Below are 25,731 nucleotides of genomic sequence, written 5' to 3' on the forward strand. Positions count from 1 at the left end.
AATTGGTCAGCAATTAGTGGTCACAAACAGGCAACCCCATTTGGCACATAGTACTAAATTCAAGGTTCTTATTTTTCTCCATATTGTTGGCAGGATCTGGAGGCAGGAAAGAAATTCAGGATGAGGACAAATAAGGACATATGAATTAGAGAAAGGAAAAGTTCACACGGCATCATTAGAAGGGAAGGGTGATAGGCTGTCCGCTAACAGTTCTAAGGAAAATGAAAAAAAGCATGCCTATAGGGAACATACTGCAATGGTTTCCACATTAAAAAAATATTTATTTACTTATTAATTTATTTGGCTGCATCAGGTCTTAGTGGCGGCATGCGGGCTTCTTTCTAGTTGTGGCGCGTGGGCTCTAGAGCATGCGGGCTTAGCCGCCCTGCAGCTTGTGGGATCTTAGTTCCCAGACCAGGGATCGAACGCACGTCCCCTGCATTGGAAGGCGGATTCTCAACCACTGGACTACCAGGGAAGTCCTCACATTTTCTTCTGAGAATGAAAATCTTACTCATAAGCCTGTGGTAGAGATAGTGAGTCGTCTAATGCAATATTCATTCTTTGTAATAGAACCCTGAATTCATTTGGGACAGCAGCACGTGCAGCCAAGGGACATATTGCCAGTTTCCCTGGCAGTGTGGAGGCTATAACTAAGTACTGGCTAATAAGATATAAGTGGAAGTGACATGTGGGGCTTCAGCAAGCCTGTTTAACAGTGAAAATGTGTACTCTTTTTTAGATTTGTTTCCTTCTGGTTGTGTAGAATGCAGATATAATGACTGATTTCAAGCAGCCATTTTGGACTGTGAGGAAACATACTCAGGAATGGGAGAGTAAGACAGGAAAAGTCTGAATCCCTGACACTGAGATCCACCACACCTGCAGAGCCATAGCTGTGGAACCCATCAGGATTGCCTATCTCTAGACCTCTAGCATCAGAGAAATTAACTTCTGTCTTGTTTAAGCCATAGTTATTTTTAGTTTTCTGAATTTACTCCTAATTGATAAATTACTCCTGTCCTCAAGGATCTTAAGATCCAGAAGAAGAATATTTGGCACAACGTAAAGATTTAACAGAAAGATAGGTACACATTCTGTGCACTTACTGGATTTATGAACAATTCAGTTGCAAGAAAGTAATCTAAAATATTATTATTTTAGACCAGGGAAACTAGCTAGTTAAAATCAAAATTATAAAATGTTTATGTGAACATGGAAACATGGAGACTGGTGTGGAAGAATGAATGAGGCTGTTAATATTGATTACACATTTGGATTTTCACTTCTTACAATGACCAAGTAATACTTTTGAGGCTTCAAAAATTAAAATAGAGAATATTTTAAACTAAAAGCAATAAATGATAAATATTTCTATGAGGGAAAACTATACTGATTTATCTATGTTGCTTTTTTGAATAGGGAATTCTATAAATCTGTTTTCAGGACATTGTATACCAGGATTCTCATCCCTGATCCACTAATAACTAGATGTGGAATCTTGGGGAAGTCATACTCTTTTGACCTTAGTAAAATGAGAATGTTAGTAAATGAATATTAAAGTTTCTTTCAGCACTAAAATTCTGTGAATTTAATCATACATTTGCTTCAGTGACTATCTTACTGCACCTCTCCAGTCTGATTTCTGTGAATTCAAAGGTTGTTACAATGAGTTAGTAATGTAGTTCTTATGTGCCTATTTCTGAGGTGGGGTGACTAACAAATATAAATGCCATAGAAGAATAAGACAGATAACTCCAAATACCACCCTTCTCCTGTGTCTCCATAAAGGCCTTTCCATATGCATAACCTGGTATTTCCTAAGATGCGATACTTTTTTGGTTTCATGTCTGTTCCCCTATAGACTGTGAACCCCTGGGGATGGGGGTGGAGGCAAGAAATGCATCTTCCTGGTGCCAAGCACTGGCCTGAAATACAGCAGGTGATTTTGCTGAAGAGATGAGCGAGTGAAGGAAGATTTGTGTAAAAAGACGATGATCCTAAGAGAAAATGATAGCTAATCTTATGACTGGTAACTTGAAGTCTTGTCTCTTTTCTTTGTAATCCAGATTTTAATTAATTTGTGACATATTCATTAGTCAGAAAAACTTTAGAAATTCTTGATAATTTTTGCAAGCTTTATTGGCTTTTAGGTTGTTGCCAGATTAATATAGCTGTCAAGGAAAGAAGGGCAAGCTTCATGCTGGCTTGGATCAAATGCTATTGTTCTGTCTCTGGATTATGAACTGTACTCAGGGTACCTTCAGCCCATTCTGGGAGACTGGGCAAGAGAATGGGAGGACTGTCCCACAGCTCATCTCTGGGGGACTCTGCCGGTGAAACCCCACCTAAAGCCGTTGTCCTAGTGAGGCTAGGCCAGTGCCATCCATGAGAACTACGGGCTACCCCTCTCTCACTGTAGTCTTATACACCATCGGAATTAATGATATATGCTCTCCTCACACACCTTCCTGAGTAAAAGCAAATAAGTAAAGTAACAAAGGGCTCATGGCTTTAATCCCAACCACAATGCTGTTTCCCTGCCCTTTTCCCCGGTGACTGTCTTTCTATTCCTGAGTGGGTCCAAGAGTAGCTACTACCTAAAAGCAGGTACAGAACACCCAGTCCTTCCTTCTGAGGGCCCCTCTCCCCCCTGCTGTCTTAACAGGGGTGCCCTGAAATCAACATCATTGAACCCCTCATGCAGAACAACAGGTGGTCTGAATGTCATTTATATATGCCTTCCTCATGGAGACTTACATCAAATTGTGTTTCAAATAGAGATATTAGGAGTTAAAAAAGATCAGATCATTGAATACAATAAAAGTAAAATATCGGTATTAAAGAACATACCACAGTACCCTGGGGTTCCACATACTGTCTTCATGAGCACTTGATGTTCCACGATTTTAGAGAGCCCAAAATCAGCTGAGATAAGAAAAAAATTTAATGAAGTGAGTCGTTTCTCAGCTTTTATATGATGACAGATTACTTTTTTGTTATTCAAAGTAAAACTTATTTATTTGTTTGTATTTGACGTTGGGGTGGATATAGATAGGGGCCAGTCACCTGGGACAGTAAACTAAAAAAACCTAAATAATAATTCATGCCTTGCTTTAAATTGGAAAAAAAATACCCCATGACTCCCAAATACATGTTACGCTCTTCTCTATAATTACTAGCTTTCAGTAAATAAGCTATTTCTTCTTGAAATAATAGTTGTGACAGATATATTTTGTCTAATATTAATTCTGAGATTTGAAACTAACTCTAAAGGACAGTACAGAATTATTGATATAATTCAGAACTTTTAATCCACTGGAAGAAATCAAAATAAAAAATTAGACTTTTGTAAATGTCAGTAAAATGAACAGAAATATCAAAGGTTTATTCTGCTTCAAAATAAGTAATTTTGTTCTCTAGTATATTTGACGGATAAGAATTTACTCTTGTATGAGGAACATATAACTTTGTGCAAAAATTCTTATTTATTTCTCAGAATGGTACCTAGATAAAACATTAACAAAAGTTGCTACCATTATGGTCTATTTGCTGGGCTACATCCTTCTCACCCAGGAAACATAAGGAAACAGTTCAAGGCCATTCTTCAAGAGAGGCAGGTACAGAGTTGATGCCATTTTAGACTTCAAAGATAAACCCACATTTCCATGGAGGTGCTGCTGATCCTTATCAGAAAAAGCAGCAGGAAGTCCTTCAGAAAGAAAGGCTCTCCTGTCTAAATTAGTATCTATCCATCCATTTAAAGAAATTTCTTGAAGGATAAAATCTTTGAAAGTGATGTTAAAGGAAATGGAAGCCTCCCTGCTGCCCACTGCCTTTCAGGAGTGATTATGAGAACAAGCTGGCTGCCCAGCACGACTTCAGTATTTTTTCTTTAGGTTCTTGCATTCATAAAGCACATTATGTTGTCTGAGCTCTTCCATGATATGTACAACTTAATTTTCAAAAGTGTTAACATTTATAAATGCAGTGAACTCATCAGATTAGCATTATAAAAGACAGCGCCAAAAAAGCAATGCCCTTTAGAGGATTTAGTACAGATTCTACTAAGAAGATTTCACCTAAAATAAATTTTATAATTATTTTTGCAAACAAAGATTTGCTCTGTAAGGGACATGGAAAGTAAAATTTAATACACGTTTTTCTAAAATGATGATTTAATGATCTCTTTGGGTAGATCAGAACTTCCCAAACCATCTTTGTAGTTCTTCAGAGTGCTTACTGGGGGAAAAAAACCAAACCAAGGTTTCCAGAGTCAAATAAGGTTTGGAAAAAGCCTCACAGACACTAATTTAGATGTCACTCTACACATTAGCATTTTTAACTTTCTCAAAAGTCCTGCAGAAATAAAAATCTTGTTTAACTGTAAGTTGGCATTTCTTAACTTACTTGACCAAACTTAGCACCTCCACAAACCATTCCCCCCACCAAAGGGAGCGGGGAATGGTTCACTCAACTGAGGACCAGTGTTCTGTGCAGTGTACTTTGGGAAATACAGATCTCAATTTATCTCTGTTCATATAAACAAATGATTCAGAGCCCAAATTCACTGATATGTACTAAGCATTTTGTGTCAAAGTTCTTCATTACCTAAAATTAAGCTCCAACTAACTTGTGCAATAAGAAGTGTCATGTAATCTGTGATTTTCTACTATATAAACTTATCTACAGAATACAAGGTCACCTCCTGAAGTCCCTGTCATTTCCAAGAGCTGTGATTCCTTTGTGTGTCCAGCAATGAAGCACCACCTTCTATGCACTAATTCAGGTAAATATCCCAGGAAAGAGCGCAGACTTCCAAAACAATGCATTATTCCTTTACAACACCAATATTTGAGGAAATTGAATGGAGGCAAAACTGGACAGAGCAATATTTACAAATTCCGTGGAATAAATTTCTTCTGCTTTGGGAAAAGGGATCATAAGACATCAGGAAACATACCAATTTTGAGTGGTGCATCTGGGGCTGGAGTTGCATAGAGAAGGTTCTCTGGTTTGAGATCACGATGGACAATCCCATTTTCATGTAGGTACTAAACAGGGAAAATAATTAAGTAACATTCATATAATTATATTTATGGTTCCAACATTTAATCTTTCCAGAATTATAATAATTTTTTACTAAGTTATGTGATTCAACAGCACACATACTATGATTTAAAAATAAACACCATAAGGGAAAATATGTTTTAAACTATATGTCATTTGAGAATAGCTTATACATATTTTCCTAAAAGTGAAATGCAATTTAAATTGTATAGAACCAACTGCCAGAAATAAAATATTTACTTCTCAGAGAATATTGGTTGCAGTTCTCATATGCATATTACCATATCAGCTCAAATTGGCTAATTATTATTATTATTTTTTGCGTACATGGGCCTCTCACTGTTGTGGCCTCTCCCGTTGCAGAGCACAGGCTCCGGATGCGCAGGCTCAGCGGCCATGGCTTATGGGCCCAGCCGCTCCGCGGCATGTGGGATCTTCCCAGACCGGGGCACGAACCTGTGTCCCCTGCATCAGCAGGCGGACTCTCAACCACTGCGCCACCAGGGAAGCCCTTGGCTAATTATTATTATAATAAAGTCAAGGTGCTCTGTGTTGAAATTTGTCTGATTTATTATCTGAAGAGCATAATTGTATGTGTCATCTTAGAAGTTCACAACCATAGCAAAGATTTCTTAATTATCATTTGAACAGGCATTTAGATGTGAGTAATTATTATAGGGAACTACCCTTAATATGAAAAATATTGTTTAATGACAATGAATGCTCTCATAGACTCTTCTGAGGATTAGTATATCCAGCTATCAGTATAGAGTATTATACTTGAGATTATCTTAAAAATTACCTCTAACAACTCCATTCATTTTATTACATTTTAAATTATTTTGTAAATCATGTGTAATTAAACATGTAACATACTCTCATTGTGAATGTTAAAAGTTCTACCTGACCCTGCTTCTCTTCCAGGGGAAGCCTCAGGTCCTCTCCAAAAGCAATCATTCATCAGTTTGAAATGGTCTGAACTTTTTTCTATGCATTTACAAATATGAGTATATGTATACAAAGAAATATCCCTGATTTTGCCATTTTCTTACATCAATGTATCATTAATAAAAGCTTTTACACTGATCTTTTTTTCACTTAACATGTCTTTGAAATCTTTCCCACATGTCACCACAGCTTATTTTATTTAATCCTTGCATCCAGTTTTTGTTTGATGTCCATCACTTTTTATTTTGCTATTCCCATTTTGATGGACATTCAAGTTTTTAAAAATTACAAATAATGCATTAATAAACCTTCAGTACTTGGATATTTGAGTATTTTTGCTGGTGTTTCTCTAGGACAGATACCTGGAAGCAGGTCTGGTGGGGTTAAAAGGTATATAGACTTTTAATTTTAATATATACTGCAAAATCACTTTCCTAAAAGACTCCATCAGTATTTACTCACATAAACATTGTAAGTGTATATGTTTTCCTAATATCTTTACAAAATTTATATTTTTAACTTTTGCTGAGCTGGAGTATAAAAATTATACCTTAAGTTTTGTTTAATTTGTCTTTCTCTGTTTACTGGTATAGTCTAGCTTCTTTTCATACCTTTACTGGTTTTCCTTTTCATAAAATGCCCATTCAAATCCTTTGCCTATCTTTCTGTTGGGTTAAGAGAAAAAGCTGCCAGGGTGCTGTAGTTTTTCTCCTTTCCAATCTCATAGGGGAAGGGAGGAAGTCCTTCTTTCTTTCTACTCAAGCCAAGTAAGAGGGGATAAACAGCTTCAAGGTCACTTGACATGTGTCACTTAGTGATTTGGGGAAATAGGGACTGATACCTGGCTCACTCATGAAAAACTGGAAAATGGTTGGAGCAGGTGATTGAGGAGAGAGGGTCTCAGTGAGATTCAGCTGCCCTCAAATAATAGCTGGACAAAGAAGCACATTTCTCATGGGCCCAGTGTGGACTGTGCAGAAGGGAATCAGACACTAGTCTCCCAGAAGAGGTCCCTTTGCTGGAGTGTTTCCTGCTGGGATGATGCCACCTCATCTCAGCATCACAGCAAGCAGAACATGAGGGAGGTGAGAGTAGGCAGCTGAAGGGCCATTCAGATCACCTGGAGTGAGAGAACTGTCCTGCAATGAGTCTCTGTAGAGCTATCAATGGTGTCTCATAGGGAAAGAACAACAGGCATTTGTAACCTGCCACACCCATAGATCACTGGTGCCAGCCCAGAACTGTGCCCGTCTGGTAAGACCAAGTCTTAACCCTCCATCTCCTAACCCACTCACTCTTCATCATCACCTTCACATCCCAACCCTGGAAGGACCACAATCAGCATCTAGCTTGTTGAAAAAGAGCAAGAAAAAAAGAAGAAACTAACAAGAATTCCTACCCCCTATGTTTATAAATTACAGATCCCAAGGTGGGGAAGGGAAGAAGTTTAAAACTGGATGAGTCTTAAATGTTGGTCTTGTCATGAAAAGATGCTCAACATTGCTAATTATTAGAGAAATGCAAATCAAAACTACCATGAGGTGCCACCTCACACCAGTCAGAATGGCCATCATTAAAAAGTCTACAAATAACAAATGCTGGAGAGAGTGTGGAGAGAAGGGAACCCTCCTACACTGTTGGTGGGAATGTTAAGTTGGTACAGCCTCTATGGAAAACAGTATGAAGGTTCCTCAAAAAACTAAAAATAGAATTACCATATGATCCGCAATCTATTCCTGGGCATATATCTGGACAAAACTCTAATTCAAAAAGATACATGTACCCCTATGTTCATAGCAGTACTATTCACAATAGCCAAGGCATGGAGACAGCCTAAAGGTCCATCGACAGAGGAATGGATAAAGAAGATATGGTACATATATACAATGGAATACTACTCAGCCATAAAAAAGAACGAAATAATGCCATTTGCAGCAACATGGATGCTACTAGAGATTATCATACTAAGTGAAGTAATTCAGAAAGAGAAATACAAATACCATATGATATCACTTATATGTAGAATCTAAAATATGACACAAGTGAACTTATCTGTGAAACAGGAACAGACTCACAGACATAGAGAACAGACTTGTAGTTGCCAAGGCAGGGGTTGGGGAGAGATGGACTGGGAATTTGGGCTTAGCAAATGCAAACTATTACATATAGAATGGATAAACAACAAGGTCCTACTGTATAGCGCAGGGAACTATATTCAATATCCTGAGATAAACAATAATGGAAAAGAATATAAAAAAGAATGTATATATGTATAACTGAATCACTTTGCTGGACAGCAGAAACACAACATTATAAATCAACTATACTTTAATAAAAAAAGTAAAAAATAAAATTTTGGTCTTTTCCTTACGCAAGAGGGACAAGAAAAACTATGGGCATGGCCTGAAATTTTATTCATTGAGGAGAAGAATGGATTCACAGGGTTAATGTGTCAGGACAACAGTGAGAAAAACATAAAGTTGCTTTTGTTCATGTCTAACCAGGTCTAGCTCCCTCTTTATACTAGATCATTATCAGGTAGATAATAATACCATTCATGTCCTAAGCACTTACTATATTCCAAGCACTATTATAAACACCTTAGATCTCTTAGTTTATTTAATCTTAGCAGCAGCTCTGTGATGTAAATCATATAATTCTTGTTCTAGAAGTGAGAAAATTGAGGCATAGAGAGGCTAAGAGATCTGTACAATGTCACAACTAGAGATTGTGGTGTCAAGATTCAGACCTGGGCATCTGGCAGCAGAGTCCATACCTTTGCCCATGTCATGATTCCCAAGCAGGTGCTCAAGAAATACTTATTTCTTGATTTTGTAGGGTGGGGATGAGAGGAAAATAAAAACGAAGGAGAAGAGGGGAGAATAATGGAAGAGAGGGAAGGTAATAAGAGAGTGGGAGGAGATACGAGAGAATGACAGAGGACCCCACTCAGCCTCGAATGATACCATGGAAAAAAACCACCATATCCCTAAGGAGGAAGATACTATATCTCGTATATGCAGCGTTTGAAAGGCAAAGATGTGAGTATCTCATATAATAGCTTTGGAGCATACCTAAGAATTGCATAGTTTGGGATCAATAGAAAATATTGATTTTCCTCCCTAATCTAACCCAATTTAGAAGCTCCACTGCTTTGGGAAGAAAATGACACTGAAAATAGCAACACAATAACAACAGCAAATGAGATGACTGACAAGTGTTGGTTTAGCAAGTACTAATTATGTAAAGATTCTCATTAAATGTTGTTCTGGCTTTCTTAAACAGAAATGGTGGTCATGTGTTCTAAGTCCAAATCTAAAGAAAGCAAGACAAAACAAACAAAAACAAAACACCATTTGGCACTCCATAAAGGAGAACTAGACCAGATAACAGAAGAAAAGTTTCAGAGAAAATAATAGATTATTAAAAGTCATAATATAATCACGTGCACATATGGGAGGAGGCATTTAAGTGTATTTTACTGGCAAAATGGCAATTTTATTTTTGCTTAGACCCACTGATTGCCTTTCATCAACAGTTAGTATTTTTGACTTTTACGTTATCTCAAGTCAGGAAGCCAGGAAGAAGGAAAACATGGAGTATATGATTTTTTGTCTTCCCCAAGGAGATACAATCATTAGAAGCAGCAACACTTCCAGAGCACCAATTCTCAAACTTTTTGGTCTCAGGACTTCTAGAAAGTTAAAAAAAATATATTAAGAACTTCAAAGAGCTCTTGTTTATGTGAGTTATGCCTAACATTTAGTTACTGTGTAAGGAGTTAAAACTGAGAAATTTAGAAATCACTTATTAATTTATTTAAAAATAAAACAATAAACTCATGATGTTAACATATACATTTTAAAACATAAATAACTATTTTCTAAGACAAAAAATTAGAGAGTACTATGCCATTGTTTTAAAGTTTTACAAATTTCTTTAATGTCTGGTTTAATGGAAAACAGCTGGATTCTCATATCTGCTGCATTCTCTATTGTAAAATCACATATCATGTAGACTCTGGAAAATTCCACGGTACTTTGATAAGTAAGGAGAAATGCTTTCATATTATGATGAAATAGTTTTGACCTCACAGACCCTGAAAGGGGTCTCAGGGACCCTCCAGGAATCCCTAAAATATACTTTGAAAACTTGTCTTACAGCATCTGAAGACATAAAAAGAGTAGCTTTTAAGAGCTGAATAATAGGCACACTTCCCCTTATTTTCAAAATAGGTTTTAAATAAAATACATAATCTCATCAAATGCTAATCTTATTTTGACACGTTGAGATCACTGCACATGGAGAAGTGAAGAAGAAAACAATATTACGGGGAAAAATGCTCCTCAAAATTGGGTACTCATAGGAAAATGTGTAAAGACATTTTATATCATATGAATGATATAGAACTGATTAAGGAATATCTAATCACAGAGAAATAGACCTTATCAAAGTATTGTCATTTTAGCTACAGATTATGGGGATTCAACATAAGTAGACAAAAGGATTAGAAATACTAAGAAATGAGATTATTGGATATTCTAGAATAAACCAAGTGTTAAAAGTAATCTTAATTAAAGTAAATTGAGGACAAGCAAGGAAACAGGTTGAAAACCTAAACATCAGTTTGGGAAAAGATCTATAAAATCTTCTATATGAATCAAACAATTTAATAGGGAGAAATAATTAATAAATAAATAATAAATAATAAATCTGACAACAATTGTAGCAGCTAATTACTAAAGGTTATCTTGACTAATGGTAACCTTTAATAAAGAAATTGGAAGAGCAAACAACCAGGTGTGTATGAATTTAATTAAAACTTTGTGGAATAAAAAGAAGGAGAAGGAGGAGGAAAAGAAAGCGTCAGAGGCAGAGAAGCACAACTAATTTACTGGCTCAATTTTTGAAAAGTGCATTCTCTTTTTAGGAAAAAAAAAGCATTAAATGACAAGTAGAATTCTATCTGCAGATTAATCAAGATAGGAAACAAATACTTTTTAAGGATTTTATAATAATAAATTTAACGTTTTGGTGCCAAAGGCATATCTTTGCCGAGTTCTGTTTCAATATTATGCTCTTGGTTTTGATCAAGGGTTAATATAAGAAATAAAGCATAATAAGGTTTTGTGATATTGTTTTTGAAATGGTTATTAAGGAAAAACATTATGAGAGCTGCTTTGGGGCAATTTACCCCAAGTATACCATTTATTACCTGTGCGACCTTAAACAATTTGCCCACCCTCTAAATCTCAGTTTTCTCATCTGCAAGGTCCACTTTGCAGGCTGTAGTGAGAATCGGAGATGGGGCATGGAAGGCCTTAGCACGTAGTAGATATTCTACTTTATAAACAGCAGTTATTAGGACTCTACCATTGTTGTTTCACATCTCTTACAGAATAAATTACATTTAGAAATCCTTTGAGATTTGGAAAACTTGCTCTTTTCTAAAGTATCAAAGGATACTTTGATCAGAAAATACTTGCTTTTTATTTCATCACATTTTCTTCTTTTGTCTTGGCTGCCAAAAAACTCAGTGAGAAAAAGGTTTCAATTACAATAACTAGCCTAATTTGGATTATTTACTTCTCCCTCTCCCTGCTTTTTTAAAAATTCTTTTTACCACTTTAATAGTTTTATTTTGTATGCATTTTTCATTTAATTTGCCACAACTTCTCTTCCCAAGAAGATGCAATATAAAGTACAGAGAGATAGGATGTGTTATATATTGGTCTTCCCCTTCGAAACAGGTCTAAGTAAAACGAAGACTGAAATTGCTATATATATGTTCATAGTTTATGGTAAGAATGTTTAGAAGTTAGAAAAGGAACAAAGTTTGTGTCAATTAGGATTTGAAACATTCTTACTATGTTTTTCCCAATTGTAAAACAAAGAATTTCCGTGATATACAGTATCTGTCATTGATAAAGAGCTGCATTTCAAAGCGTGTTGTTTTGCTTGTGCTCCATTCTCCTGGAGCTTTGGTGGTTCTTCAGGAGCTATCCCTGGATGCAGCTTTGGATCCTATCCCATGGCCCCTCCCTACTCAGAGGCATTGCCCCATCAGTACTGCCTTTTTTCCACCTCTCTCCTGCTATTCCCTCTTTCATCATAGAAATATCACCAGACTAGCCCAGCCCTCCTCATCCTCAGTACTCGACTATAATGTCAATCCTCAGGGAGGTTGTACCTGCCCTTCCAAATTAACATGTTCTCTTATATGCACACTCATATGTCCTCTCATTGATGCTTCCTATTTTTCTTTATAGCATATCTGTTTCTTTGCAAGCTTTATGTTAAGGATGTCTCCCTCACTAGACTGAAAACTCCATGAAGACAAGGAAATTTTTACCTGGTTCCTCAGGTACCGAGTTTCCTCTACAATGCCTTCACTAAACATGCACTCAATAAATACTTTTGAATGATCAATAAATAAATTTTCCTATAGACATGTATGTTATTCTACTTTTTAGTCACTAACTTGTAGTTACATATTCAAGAATGATGGTAATCTGCACCTTTTATTCATTTGCCATTATTAATGTCAGAAGTTTAAATTCTTGTGCTTACACTGTAGTGATTCCACAGCAACATTGCTCCGATACATTTAGCTGAAGTAAGGCTCAGCGTTTATATGTTTGTGAAACATATACCATACTTACTGGATAATAATACTTAAGTCACCTCAGAGGTGCTCAGTGAGTATCAGTTAGATAGATGAGATTTGCAGCATCACTTTGAGAAAAGCCAAAATCCAGTAAGAATATTTTAACTGTAAGAGCATGCAAAAAGGGGCTTCCCTGGTGGCAGAGTGGTTAAGAATCTGCCTGCCAATGCAGGGGACACGGGTTTGAGCCCTGGTCTGGGAAGATCCCACATGCCGCGGAGCAACGAAGCCCGTGCGCCACAACTACTGAGCCTGAGCTCTAGAACCCGCGAGCCACAACTACTGAAGCCCGTGCACCCAGAGCCCATGCTCCGCAACAAGGGACGCCACCGCAATGAGAAGCCTGCGCACCACAACGAAGAGTAGCCCCCGCTCCATGCAACTAAAGAAAGCCCATGAGCAGCAACGCAACGCAGACAAAAAAAAAAAAAAAAAAAAAAAATCAGGCAAAAGGGTTTCATCTACAAAATGACATTTTGAATAATTACATTATTTTTTTTCTTCTGTAGTAGCATTAAGTTGATAGTTATGGCTGAATTAATTTCTTCACATCCTTTGAAGTTGATCTGAATATTCAATACAACATAAGCGTCAGGGGAGTTTGGCGAAAGACACTTGAAAATTCACCTGTTAGTTTTCTCTTCAGTTTCCTTCATGTCTAAAACATTCATAAATTGTATGCGGCATTGTAATAAAATGGAACTGAGTTGTCCAGCCATAATAACTCATTAGCAAAGAGTGACCAAGCCAAAAGGCCTCCATTTGTAAATGAAAGAGCCGCACTGGACTCCAGTAGTGAGCCTGAAGAGGACTGGGCCCGCTGCTGTCCCTGCAGTAAGGTTCCTACGTGAGCACCATTATTTAGATTATGGGTGTGGCTTGAAGTGTCTGGATAAAGCAAAGCTTTGCTGGAAAATGCTTGCTGGAGTGGCAATGTCATGGGGAAAGAGAGTAGGATGTTTTACAGAGAGGATAATTATGAATGTCACTGGGTAGGGAAACCTGTGGTGTCAGTTTAGAGTAGTTGATAGGTGAAGAGGTCAGGAAGAACAGTCAGACTCTAATTCTTGTTTCTGATTTTGGTACAAGTCTCTTGGTGTACAAAGTCAGAGTGGGGCAACATGGGTGCTTGCAGCAGGTTGGAAATTCATTTTTCTATTTATATATGTGTACGTCATAAAAGTCTATTAAGTACATATTTCTAAGAATGGTCTATTTACTAGTGGTGGAAGTATCATTTTACCTATACTATTTTCCTTAGATTCAATCCATGGGTACAAAGGGACTAACAGGTGGAGCACAGAGGGTTCAGGGCAGTGAAGATGCTCTGTATGGTGCTATAATAATGGATATGTGTCATTATACATTTGCCTAAACCTACAGAATGTAGAACACTGAGAGTGAACTGCAATGTAAACTATGGACTTTGAGTGATTATGATGTGTCAATTTAGGTTCATCAGTTGTAACAAATGTACAATTCTGGTGGGGGATGTTGATAACGGGGAGGCTGTGCATCTGTGGGGGTAGGGAGCATATGGGAACTCTCTGTACTTTCACCTCAGTTTTGCTGTGAACCTAAACCTGCTCTAAAAAATAAAATCTTTTTTAAAAAAGTACTTCAAGTTTTGTTGATTCTTTTAGATTTTCTGAATAGACAATCATGTCATCTATGAACAAAGATGGTTTCTTCCTTGCTTTCCAACCTACATATGTTTTATTTCCACTTCTTGTCTTATTGCATTAGCTAGAACTTTCAGTGCAATGCTGAGCCGGGACATCTTTGACTTGTCCCTAATCTTAGAGGGAAAGCTTTGAGTTTCTCACCATTAAGCATGATGTTATCTGTGAGTTTTCTGTAGATATCCTTTATCAAGTTGAAGAACTTCCCTTCTATTCCTAGTTTTCGGGGAGTTTTTATCAAGAATGGGTATTGGATTTTGTCATATTTTTTTTCTGCACCTGTTAATATGATTTAGCCTGTTGATGTAATGGAGTACATTAATTGATTTTCAAATGTTGAATCAGGCTTGCATACCTAGAATAAATCCCACTTTTTCTTGGTGTATAATTCTTTTTATACATTGTTAGATTTAATTTGCTAATATTTTGTTGAGGATTTTTGCATCTACATTCATAAGAGGCATTGGTTTGCAGTTTTCTTTTCTTGTAGTGTCTGTCTGGTTTTGGTGTTAGGGTAATGTGGGCCTCATAGAATGAGTTAGGAGGTATTTCCTTTGATTCTATCCTCTGAAAGATATTGTAGAGAATTGGTAAAAATTTCTTCCTTAAATGTTAGGTAGAATTTACCAGTGAGCCCAAATGGGCATGGTGCTTTCTCTTTTGTAAGGTTACTAATTATTTATCCAATTTCTTTAATAGATATGGGTCCAGTCAGATTGTTTACTTCTTGCTTGAGTTTTGGCAAATTGTGTCTTTCAAGGAATTGGTCCTTTTCATCTAGGTTATCAACTTTGCTGGCATAGTATTTTTTAGTATCCTTTTAATGTTGATGGCTTTGTGGTGATGTCCCGACTTTCACTTCTGATATTAGTAATTTGTGTCCCCAGTCTCTTATTACTTTTTTTTAGTTATCCTGGCTAGAGGCTATTGATTTCATTACTCTTTTCAAAGAACCAGTTTTTGGTTTCATTGATTTTTTTTTTTCCTACTGATTTCCTCTTTTCAATTTCACTGATTTCTGCTCTAATTCTTATTTCTTCTTTTTACTCTAAATTAGAATACATAAAAGTAATTTGTTATGGATTTCAAGTACTTCATATATGAATATAAGATTTTTTTTGGTAATTTCAGTAATTCAGGGTTTACAAATACAAAAAGTTTTATCATTCCATTAAACACCACATTCTTTAATTTGCTGGTATTGTCAATTCAGGTTAAATGACATTGTATTTATTTAATGTTTTTAATTGTTAAATGACATTTCTTTAGAATTCACATGATGAGGCTCAGTGTTAAAATTCCTGAAGTGATATTAAGGTAGAAATCTAATATCAAAACCAAAATCAAATCAATGCATCTCCAGAACTTTTTTTTTTTTAGATTCCATATATATGTGTTAGCATACGGTATTTGTTTTTCTCTTTCTGACTTACTTCACTCTGTATGACAGACTCTAGGTCCATCCACCTCACTACAAATAACTCAATTTCGTTTCTTTTTATGGCTGAGTAATATTCCATTGTATATATGTGCCACATCTTCTTTATCCATTCATCTGTTGATAGACACTTAGGTTGCTTCCATATCCTGGCTATTGTGAATAGAGCTGCAATGAACATTGTGGTACATGACTCTTTGAATTATGGTTTTCTCAGGGTGTATCAATACACTGCATCTCAAAACCAAAATCAAATCAATGCATCTCAATTTCCATTCCATGAAAATTCCATATGAATATAAATGTGGTTTCTGGTACTCATGGAGAATAAGATTTTAATCATATGCAAATATAATAAGCTATTTAATAAACTCTACAATGCAAAAAGAATCATATTTGTACATATGTGTTGGTTATATTGTCATAACAAACCATGCTAATTCCTTTTAGCCTACCCATCATTCCCGATATTTAAGAAAAGTTGGATGAATGAATGAAGAAAGTTCTGAATTCAGCCAAGCTGAGCTCTCTTAGTCTATCTATTGTTTGACTTAACTTTGAGGAAAACAAGGATTATCTACAAAATGTCAAAGGAAGAGCAGGTAGATGCTTTCATTTTGAAAACATAGGGCACTGCTATTTGAGAGTCAGCCTCATCATCAGCATGCCTGGTAAGACCAGTCTGAATAATCAGCCCATGAGTGCTGCACTAATATTTATGACCCCCTAAAACTTGTGTTAAAGGGCAACTACTTGTGAAGAAATACAATAATTACATGGACACTGAATTTGGCTATGACGAATTTAAGTCTCCTCTCCAATTTCTTACTATTGACTCACATCAAGGGATGTTCAACTTTTGACACTACCATCATTCTGGATATAGACAAAGTGACAGAGCTGATTGCACGTGGAAGAGTTACATCTGTGGAGCTATCATTATTCCCACCTACTCTTGTCCAAAAAAGAATGAAATATGCATTTGCACATATTCCTAATTTGTTTGAGACAGACTTAATTTTTTAATTAAGCATGTAAAGTGCTTCTCTCTCATTATCTCAAATAAGCAGTTTTCAAGAACTGAATCCAAGAGTAAGAAAGCAAAGGCAAACATAAACAGGCACACCTGCTGCAATGCACCTGTGTCTTTTAAAAAGGTGTGACTCCCCCCCCACCCCCCGCTATGTGATCTTTAAAAGAGATGTATCTCACTTGTCACATTTGAGTGTTAGCCCTTGAACTCCTTCCGTGCTTAGGCCTCTCTGTCTGCTCATCTGTGTCTCTGGCTTTGGGCCCAACATCGTCTATAACATAATATGGTAGAAGAAGGCAGATGGCAGAGGGATTAAGAGCATAAACTCTGAAGTCAAGTTTATTTTGTGTTCTAATCTTGATTCTGCCACAAACCAGCTATGTGATCTTAAAAAAGTTACCTAACCTTTCTGAATCTCAGTTTCCTTATCTGTGAAATTAATGTAAAGAGACTGATAGCCTTTGAAGATTAAGTGAAATAATTTACATAAAGCTTTTAGCAAAAGCTTGGTCCACAATAAGTGCTTGATAACACATGGTAGTGATGGCTGGTACTATTACTATTGAGATAGTTATTATTAGGTCTTAGTCACATGTGTTCAACTGTATATTCCTCTCAAGATTCTTTCTTCTTTCAGTTTTCTAGCAGAGTAGAGCATAAGCATTTAGTTCCTTCACTAAATGGCCCATTATATATAAATAGAAGGTATGATCGATGTGAATCAGTGTTAACAAAGCTCTTCCTCAGTGAAATTCCACTAACAATAAGATGGCATTTCTGGAATTCTGCAGGATCAAGAGCCATTAAGACTTGAGTGTGGCTAAGCTTCTGTAACAATAATTTCACAGGCAAAAGTCAGGATGGTAATTTAAAAGTTAGATACTGGGGTTCTAGATAGGTTCCAACATTCAACGGAACATTTCAAAGAATAAATCTCACAGATAGTCAGAACCTATGGCGCATTCAACATATTATTCATAGAAATCTAAGTGTTTTAAGGTTAAATTTTGAGAAGTAGAATCCAAGAGTAGAATGCAAAGTGTATGTGTGAGAAATTATGTTTTTCAACATGGATTTTCCTCTATATCTATCATCATGTGAAGTGCTACAAAATTAGATATCTTTTCCAAAACACAGATAAATACGCTATGTATATTTATTTAGATTTTAAGACATTATATTCCATGAAATGTGCTCTCCTGTAGAGTTGGGTTAGCATTATCGTTTTTGAAAGTAATGTGATTTAAGTGTCTTGAATTATTAAATGTGTTTGAAGTCCTATTATCTTTTAAAAATGAAATGATCTTGAAGCTATTTTTGTTTTACAATAAGTGCTACTGGCAAAGTTGCTTTTCATAAGAGTTTTATGGGCAAATAAATATCTATGAATCAATAAATTAATCAATAAGAAAAAAATAAAAAGTAAAAATGAAGGATACGAGGCCAGTTCTAAAATATTCCCTGCACTCAAAATGCTGGTATCCTAAACAAGTTTTTGTAAATAACTGGATTCAAGTCAATGAATATATATTGTACCTGTTTGTGCCATGAATACAAAGGCATATGTGGGGTGTGGGGAAAGGTGGTAAAGGGCAGAGGAAAAGGATGACAGACACAGATAGATAAGTCATTATTCCTGCCTATTCCAGGAGACAGGACCATGTACAGCTAACCATAATACAGTGTGGTTAGTGCTGTATTACAGTGGTAGAAAACGCCATGAGAGTGCAGGGAAGAAAGTAGATTTGTTAAAATTCTAAATTTATATCTCTCAGGAAGAGAAAAGCACAGAAAATTATCAAAAGCCTACAAGACTGTTTAACTTAATGGACTTCTGTACAGATTGAAACTTAAAAGACCCAGAATCCCAAAGGCCAATAAGGAAGACTTGCACAGATGCCTGGCAATGTGGTCAAGCCTAGACTGGGAGTTTTAACAGCTTTGGTTCCACTGTTTGAACAGCCTCTCAAAGCTTGTTTGTGCACAACTGTAAAATGGGGGAAATGCTATTGCTGCTTTCCGAATAGGAAAAGAGCTGTGAAAACTGACACGTACCTGCTTAAGTAATTGAACTTCAAGGATAAAGAAGGGATTCATAGACCTCTAAGCAGAAAAAAGCAGATCATCTCTAAGAAGGGAAGTATCAAGTTGATGTCAGATTTCTGCAAGACAGCTTTCAGTGCCAGGAGATTACAGACGAATGGGTACAGACTGCTGAGGTTAGGACCAAGTGTCCCACAAATGTTACAAAATGTCCTGCAAATTTAAAGTGACCATAAAAGTCAGGAAAGAACTTGGGGAATATATTGTTGCTATACCCTTCTGGGAACAGAAAAAACAAACAAACCCAAAGCGAAACAAATAAACAAAAAACCCTCAGCTACTTGAATAAATCCAGCCAATTAAGAAATAAAGAGAAAAAACTGTGGTAAAGCGCTGGTAATGGGCATCAAGTCCATTTAAAGGTAGAACCCAAACAAGTAAGATGCAGATTATAAATGATGTAAACCTTACCAGTATAAAACAGAGACATGACAAGAGAGAATTTGAAGGTGGACGTCAATGGAAGGAAGTGAATGTATATTAATTTCCTTATTTTTCCCAATGGAGAGAAAATATATAGTGCCTAAGTTTAATAAAATATAAAATAGAGGTTGAACGATATTGTTTAAAGTTATAAAAGGAACCACCAGAGAACTAAAAATATAAATGCACACACAAGTTCACTAAAATAACAAACAATAATAATATTTCCATGTAAAGAGCTATCAAACAAACAAATGTGGATTAAACTAACAAAGACAGATCAATAGTAAGTGTGGGTTAAGGAGCTATTAAACTAAGAAAAGGACAAGAACAAAACAAAATGACCGCAAAAGTATTTTAAGAGTAATTACATGAGATTTTAAGTATATGTAGAGAAAGAAAGAAAGAGAGGGAGAGAAAACATGATAGGACTTCCTAAGAAAGATATAAAAAATATAAAATCTTAGAACTGATGAAAAAAAACCTTACAAATTTGATCCCCTACGATAAAATTATGCAAGACAACATAAACAAAGCAAAACTAGGAGAAAACATTTACTCTACTATCCATCTGTCTATATGATATGGATTATACATAAAGATATATATAAGATTATACATATATGATCAAGATATTTGAATATATAGAGAGCTCCTACATACCAAGAGAAAAACACATACAAACACATATAAATCACCGAAAAACAGAGCAAAGAATAGAGAAAAGAATATAATGATGAGGATTGGTCAGATGCACATGCTGTTAAAGAGGAAGATTCCAACTATTAGCAATATTGTAGATTGGTAAAGCCTTGAAATTTAGCCACATCCATGAAAGAATGTAAAATGAATATATTAATTGTCTAATAGAAGCCACTTCTTGGAATGTATCTTAAGGAAATATTTTCACTTGTGCATAATATGCCTCAAGGATATTTATTACTATATTATGTATAATTTTTAAAATTGGAAAAAAGTTTAATAACCATGTAGGAACTGGATAAATTACAGAGCTCACAGTATGAAAAACCACATAGCAACTAAAAGAATGAAAAAGATCCATATGTATTAAAATATTGTAGACAGAATTATGGTCCCAAAGAAGACTCCATTCTCCAATTCTGGGACTGTGAACATGCCAGGTAACATGGCAAAGAGACTTTGCATGTGTAGTTAGGATTACGAATTACTGTTGCCTTTAAATACAGAGATTATCCTGGATTATCCAGATGGGCCCAATGTAACTGTATGAGCCTTTAAAAGCAGAAGAGGAAGACAGAAGAGTCAGTGAAATAGATTCAAAGCATCAGAAGGATTTGATGTGCCATTGCGGGTGAGAAGATGGAGAAGGCCAAGTATCAAGGCAACTACAAGGAACTGAATTCCTCCAAGGAACTGAATGAGCTTGGAAGCGGATTTTTCTCCAGAGCCTCCAGAGAGAAGTGCAGCCCTCATGATGCCTTAATTTTGGAATTGTGAGAATCTAGTCATGCCATGCCTAACTTTTGACCTACAAAATTGTAAGATAATATATAGTGTTATTTTAAGTGTTCAAGTTTGTGGTAATTTGTGATGCAGCAATAGAAAACTAATACATAAATGGAAAAAATTTCCAAGGCATATTGTTAAGCAAAAAAATAAGTTAGAGAGAAACATAAAAAAACAAATGTATGTAAGTATATTGCTTTTTTTTTTTTTGTGCCAAGATGCCACACATAGCCTCAGCCACATGCCATCATTCCTTCTTTTTGATCACTGATCTGTGTTTCAGCTTCTTTTTTAAGATATGGCAAGTAGTTTTGAAAACCTCTGAAAATACTTGTTGTGGTTAATACTCTGAAGTAGCAGAATTGATTTCCTAACATATGAGAAAAAAAAAAAAAAAAACCTCCAGGAGAGAATAATAGAAGAGCATGAGAACACAAATTAAGTGCTACACATTAAAAAACAAACCAAAATACTTGTCAGTGAATGAGTCATTGAAAGGCCTGAAAACCAATGACATTCAAGTTTATCCTTGAATGTTGAACTTTGGATTCCTAATTTACTTTCCCATAGAATCCACATTTCGAGTTGATTAGAGCGAATACATTATGTTAGAAAACGAATGCATCACACCTTGATTGGTAAGAGTAGGTTGGTCTGGGTGTAATAGGCAGAATTCTATGAATGATCCCTATGTGAACTTAGCTCTTATATTAAATGCTCTCCCTTCTGAGTGTGGGTGGAATCTACGAATAGATAAGGCAGCACTCCTAGGATTATATTAATTTACATGACAATAAGGAGGTTATTCAGACAGGTTTAATCAAATCAAATGTACCCTTGAAAAGCAGAGAGTTTTCTCTGGCTGGCAGCAGAAAAGGAAGTCAGGGATTTGAAACAATTTAGCTTTGAAGTTGGAGGGAGGCATATGCCAAGGAATGAGGCAGTCCTTAGGAGCTGAAAGCAGTCCCTGGCTGACAAGCAGTGAGGGAACGGGGATGTTGGTCACACAACCACATGGATGTGAATTTGGCAAAGGAGCTTGGAAGCTCAATGAGTTTGGAAGCAGATTCTTTCCTAGAATTTCCAGATAATTACCCGGGACAACTAACAGCTTAGTTTCCACTTTGTGAGACACTAAGCAGAGAACCCAGTAGAGCCCCCTGGACTTAGACCTACAGATCTGAGAGATAATTAGTTGTTCTGAGTTGCTAAATTTGTGGTAATTTGTTAGAAATAGAAAATGAATACACTGGGTATTTTGCAGTTAGCAAATGGTAAACTAAAGAACGTAAACTCTTGGCACACACGTGCCATGTGCTCTCTTATTGAGTGTATAGTGTTAGGGTCTAAATATATGCTCAATAAATAGTTTTAGTTGTTTGGTTAGGTGGTGAGTAAATGCATGAATGAATAAATGAATGAATAAATGAATGAAGCAATAAACAATCTTTGGTCAGTCAAGTCATCCAACAAATATTTATGGAATGCCCAATATACACCATGAACCATTCTGAGTGCAGGACATAGTAGAAAGAGGTTCAAAACACCCGGTAATTTATATTCTACTTTCAAACAAGAGCTCAAAATTCTCTGGAGCTTCTCATGTTGGTGAAACAGAAGGTCATTGGAATGCTGTGAATGAAGGCCCATGGAAAGAGGATCATGAGGTCAGCAGAAGGCCTTTCCAGGCAGGACTCTGAGGGCCGTGCATAGAGGGTGGCTGTGATGGGGAGACACTGGAGGGTTAAGGGGGGAAATGGTGTGATATGATGTATGATTTTATCTTAAAAATCAAGATGGATCCTAAACATGCAAAGAAAGTCTTTTAAGTAACACAAAATAAATCTGAAGAAAATTGATCACTACAGAGATGCCAATGCAATAATCTCCAACTTGCAGGTCTGCTGTATCAAAATTAGAGCTGAAAGTTATACAGTGCACCCCCCGCCTCTTATTTGCAGGGGATACATTCCAATATTCCCAGCAGATGCCTGAAACCGTAAATAGTACTGAACCCTATATATACTCTGCTTTTACTATACATACGTATTTATGATAAAATTTAATGTACAAATTAGGCAAAGTAAGAGATTAATAACAATACCTAACAATAAAATAGGATAATTATAACAATATACTGTAATAAAAGTTATGTGAACGTGGTGTCTATCTCTCTCTCATATCTTTTTTTTTTTTTTTTTTGGTGTGTAGAAACTCTATTCTGTTTCTTTAATCCCTTTACCTCTCTCAAAATATCTTGTTGTAAAAATTTAATGCCTTTTCCATCTTAAGCATTTATCATGCACTGCGGCCATAACTTCTGCAGTTTCAGGGGTTACAGCAAAACTAGCATGGATTTCTTTTTCCCTCTTCACAATTTCATGCATAGAAGATTCATTCTTACCATAGATCTTAGTAGATCTTACTAACCTCAGCACATGATTTTTTTTTCTTTCTTATTAACCCAAGAACTTTGAACTTTTCACTTAAAGGAGGCACTTTTTGGCTCTCTTTGGCATATCCGAATTGCCAGTAACACTACTCTTGTGCTTTAAAGGGGGCCATCACTAAGTAAAATAAGGGTTACCTGAATACAAGCACACAATACTGTGACAGTCGATCTGATAACCTAGATGGCAACTAAATGACTAGTGGGATATGCTAGACAAAGGGATGATTCATGTCAGGTGCGGGATGGAGCCAGACGGTGCAAGATTTCATCACGCTACTCAGAATGGCGTGCAATTTAAAACTATAAATTGTTTATTCCTGGAATTTTCCACTTAATATTATTGGACCATGGTTGACTGCGGGTAACTGAAACTAAGGAAGGCAAAACCTCAGATAAGGGGGACTACTGTACTTTCGGTTCAACATATACTGAGACATAAAGAAAACAAAGGACAGTTAAATGTGAATCTTCCTTGTCTACATTCCAAATTATGTATATATACTATTCATTTTCTTGGTGGTCATCATTTGCCACTAAAATCATGCAACTTATATGTATCTTTAAAAACACGTGGAACGTTCTATTAATAAAATCTGAGTTTTGACTATTTTTGTGTGTCCTGAGCACAGATAAGTATTGATAGTTATCTATTTAATCCATCAACTGTTTATAACATAATAGGGAGAGCCCTGACATTCCAGCAAAATTTTATGGATTGATGAAATGTAGGGAACCATTTCCTCGAAAAAAATAAGCAGAGCAGACTCTGTAAACTTTAAGCAAAATAAATAATTGGGAGGAAACACTGAGGTCAGAAATCACAGAAGATTAATATTAAATATATGGCATGTAAAATGCATTAGAATTATTTCACACTACTTTCATGAGCCAAAAATAAAGAGGATATTGCAAAGGGGCCTTAAATTACATTTACAAAAGGCAGAAAGATAAACTGGAACACTGGAATGAGAAAGTGTATTCTTGTCCTAGGTCAAGAGAACATTTTGAAACCTCTGGTGGTTACTGAAATTTTTCTTTAAAGTAGGCAAAAAAGTTAGTAAGAATTGTTAGTATGTCCAACACTGCATATATTGCAATGGTGGTTCCATTTCTTTAGATCTTTGGATGGTGATGATTCTCTGGAATTTACAAAATAAAGATAGGAAGGGAGAGAAGGAAGGAGGAAGGGAGAGAGGTTGAAAGTTAGAGAGAGGGGGAGAGAGAGAGACAGAGACAAAGAGACAGAGAGAGAAGGTGAGAATAGACACATTAAGGGGACAGTTGCGCTTAGATGCATTGGAAACTGTGTGAAAGAATTTTTTCTTTTTTGTAGTCGCAATGTATTGGCCTCCTATGGCATTCAGTGTACTGTATTGAGGTTAGTGGTATGGACTGAATGTTTATGTCCCCCCAGAATTCATATGTTGAAGCCCTAATCCCCAGTGTGATGGTATTTGGAGGTGAAGCCTTTTGAAGTAAGCAGATTTAGATGAAGTTTTGAGGGTGGAGACCTCGTGATGGGATTAGTGCCCTTATAAGAAGATGAAGAGACCAGAGCTTGCTCTCTCTCCCTTGTAAGGACACGGCAAGAAGACTGTAGTCTAAAACCTAGGATAGAGCCCTCACTAAGAATCTGACCATGCTGGCATTCTGTTCTGGGACTTTTAACTTCCGGAACTGTGGGAAACAAATGTTTTTTCTTTAAGCCACCCAATCTGTGGTATTCTGTTATAGCAGCCTGAACTGCTATAATATAGCCAGTGATGCTAAACACCTACAAAGAACTGTCCTGCCCAAATGAAACTAGTGTTCCTGTTGTTTCCATTGAGAAACTCTGAATCTTACCCAAAGTGAGTAAGCTGGATTTTTTGTGAGCACTCCTTATTCAGGAGCTACACACTTGAGATGGGACCAAAGACAGTGACTAAAACAAGAAAACCAAGTTAACCTTCTGTTTCCATGACTGGTGCAATCTACAGCTATGACCTAGGCCTCTACCTGTATGTTAATTTGATGTCTTCACTGAGTTCTATATTTCTCATTTATGAGGCAGGAAAAATACTTTGTAAAACTTTTGCAGAATTTGTTCTTGAATTATTTAATAATATTAAAATCAAAAGTCCATGTTCAAGGAATGAAGTTAACAGAGTATTATTATAATGTTGCCTGAAAGCTCTTCTTCTGACCCAGAAATAAAAAAATATTTACCTGACTCTTTCAGAGGATTCATTTTTCCACACTACTTCTGAATTAACCATTCCCAAAATAAAAATTCATTTTTTATGGGTTAAAGACATCATAAGTAGAAGATTCACATTCATCCTTATAATACAAAATAGGACTTCATTTCCTCAAGGCAGAGAGTACTTCAGTTATGGGGCAGACAACTGTTACCCAACAGCAAGGATATAAATTTCATGGTCCCAT

General features: G+C 36.2%; 1 protein-coding gene across 2 annotated transcripts in view; it reads right to left on the bottom strand.

Annotated features, from left to right (window-relative positions):
• CAMK4 (calcium/calmodulin dependent protein kinase IV) overlaps nt 1–25,731 on the bottom strand; it is a 214,553-nt gene that overhangs the window by 23,551 nt on the left and 165,271 nt on the right. For both annotated transcript variants that reach the window (XM_004267444.3, XM_049707508.1), the window contains exons 6-7: nt 4,964–5,054; nt 2,854–2,928 (exon numbers count right to left, since the gene is read on the bottom strand). In XM_004267444.3, coding sequence (XP_004267492.1) covers nt 2,854–2,928; nt 4,964–5,054 — 166 coding nt within the window. The remainder of the gene's footprint in view (nt 1–2,853; nt 2,929–4,963; nt 5,055–25,731) is intronic.

Source organism: Orcinus orca, chromosome 3 (assembly GCF_937001465.1).
Source record: "Orcinus orca chromosome 3, mOrcOrc1.1, whole genome shotgun sequence".
NCBI lineage: Eukaryota > Metazoa > Chordata > Mammalia > Artiodactyla > Delphinidae > Orcinus > Orcinus orca.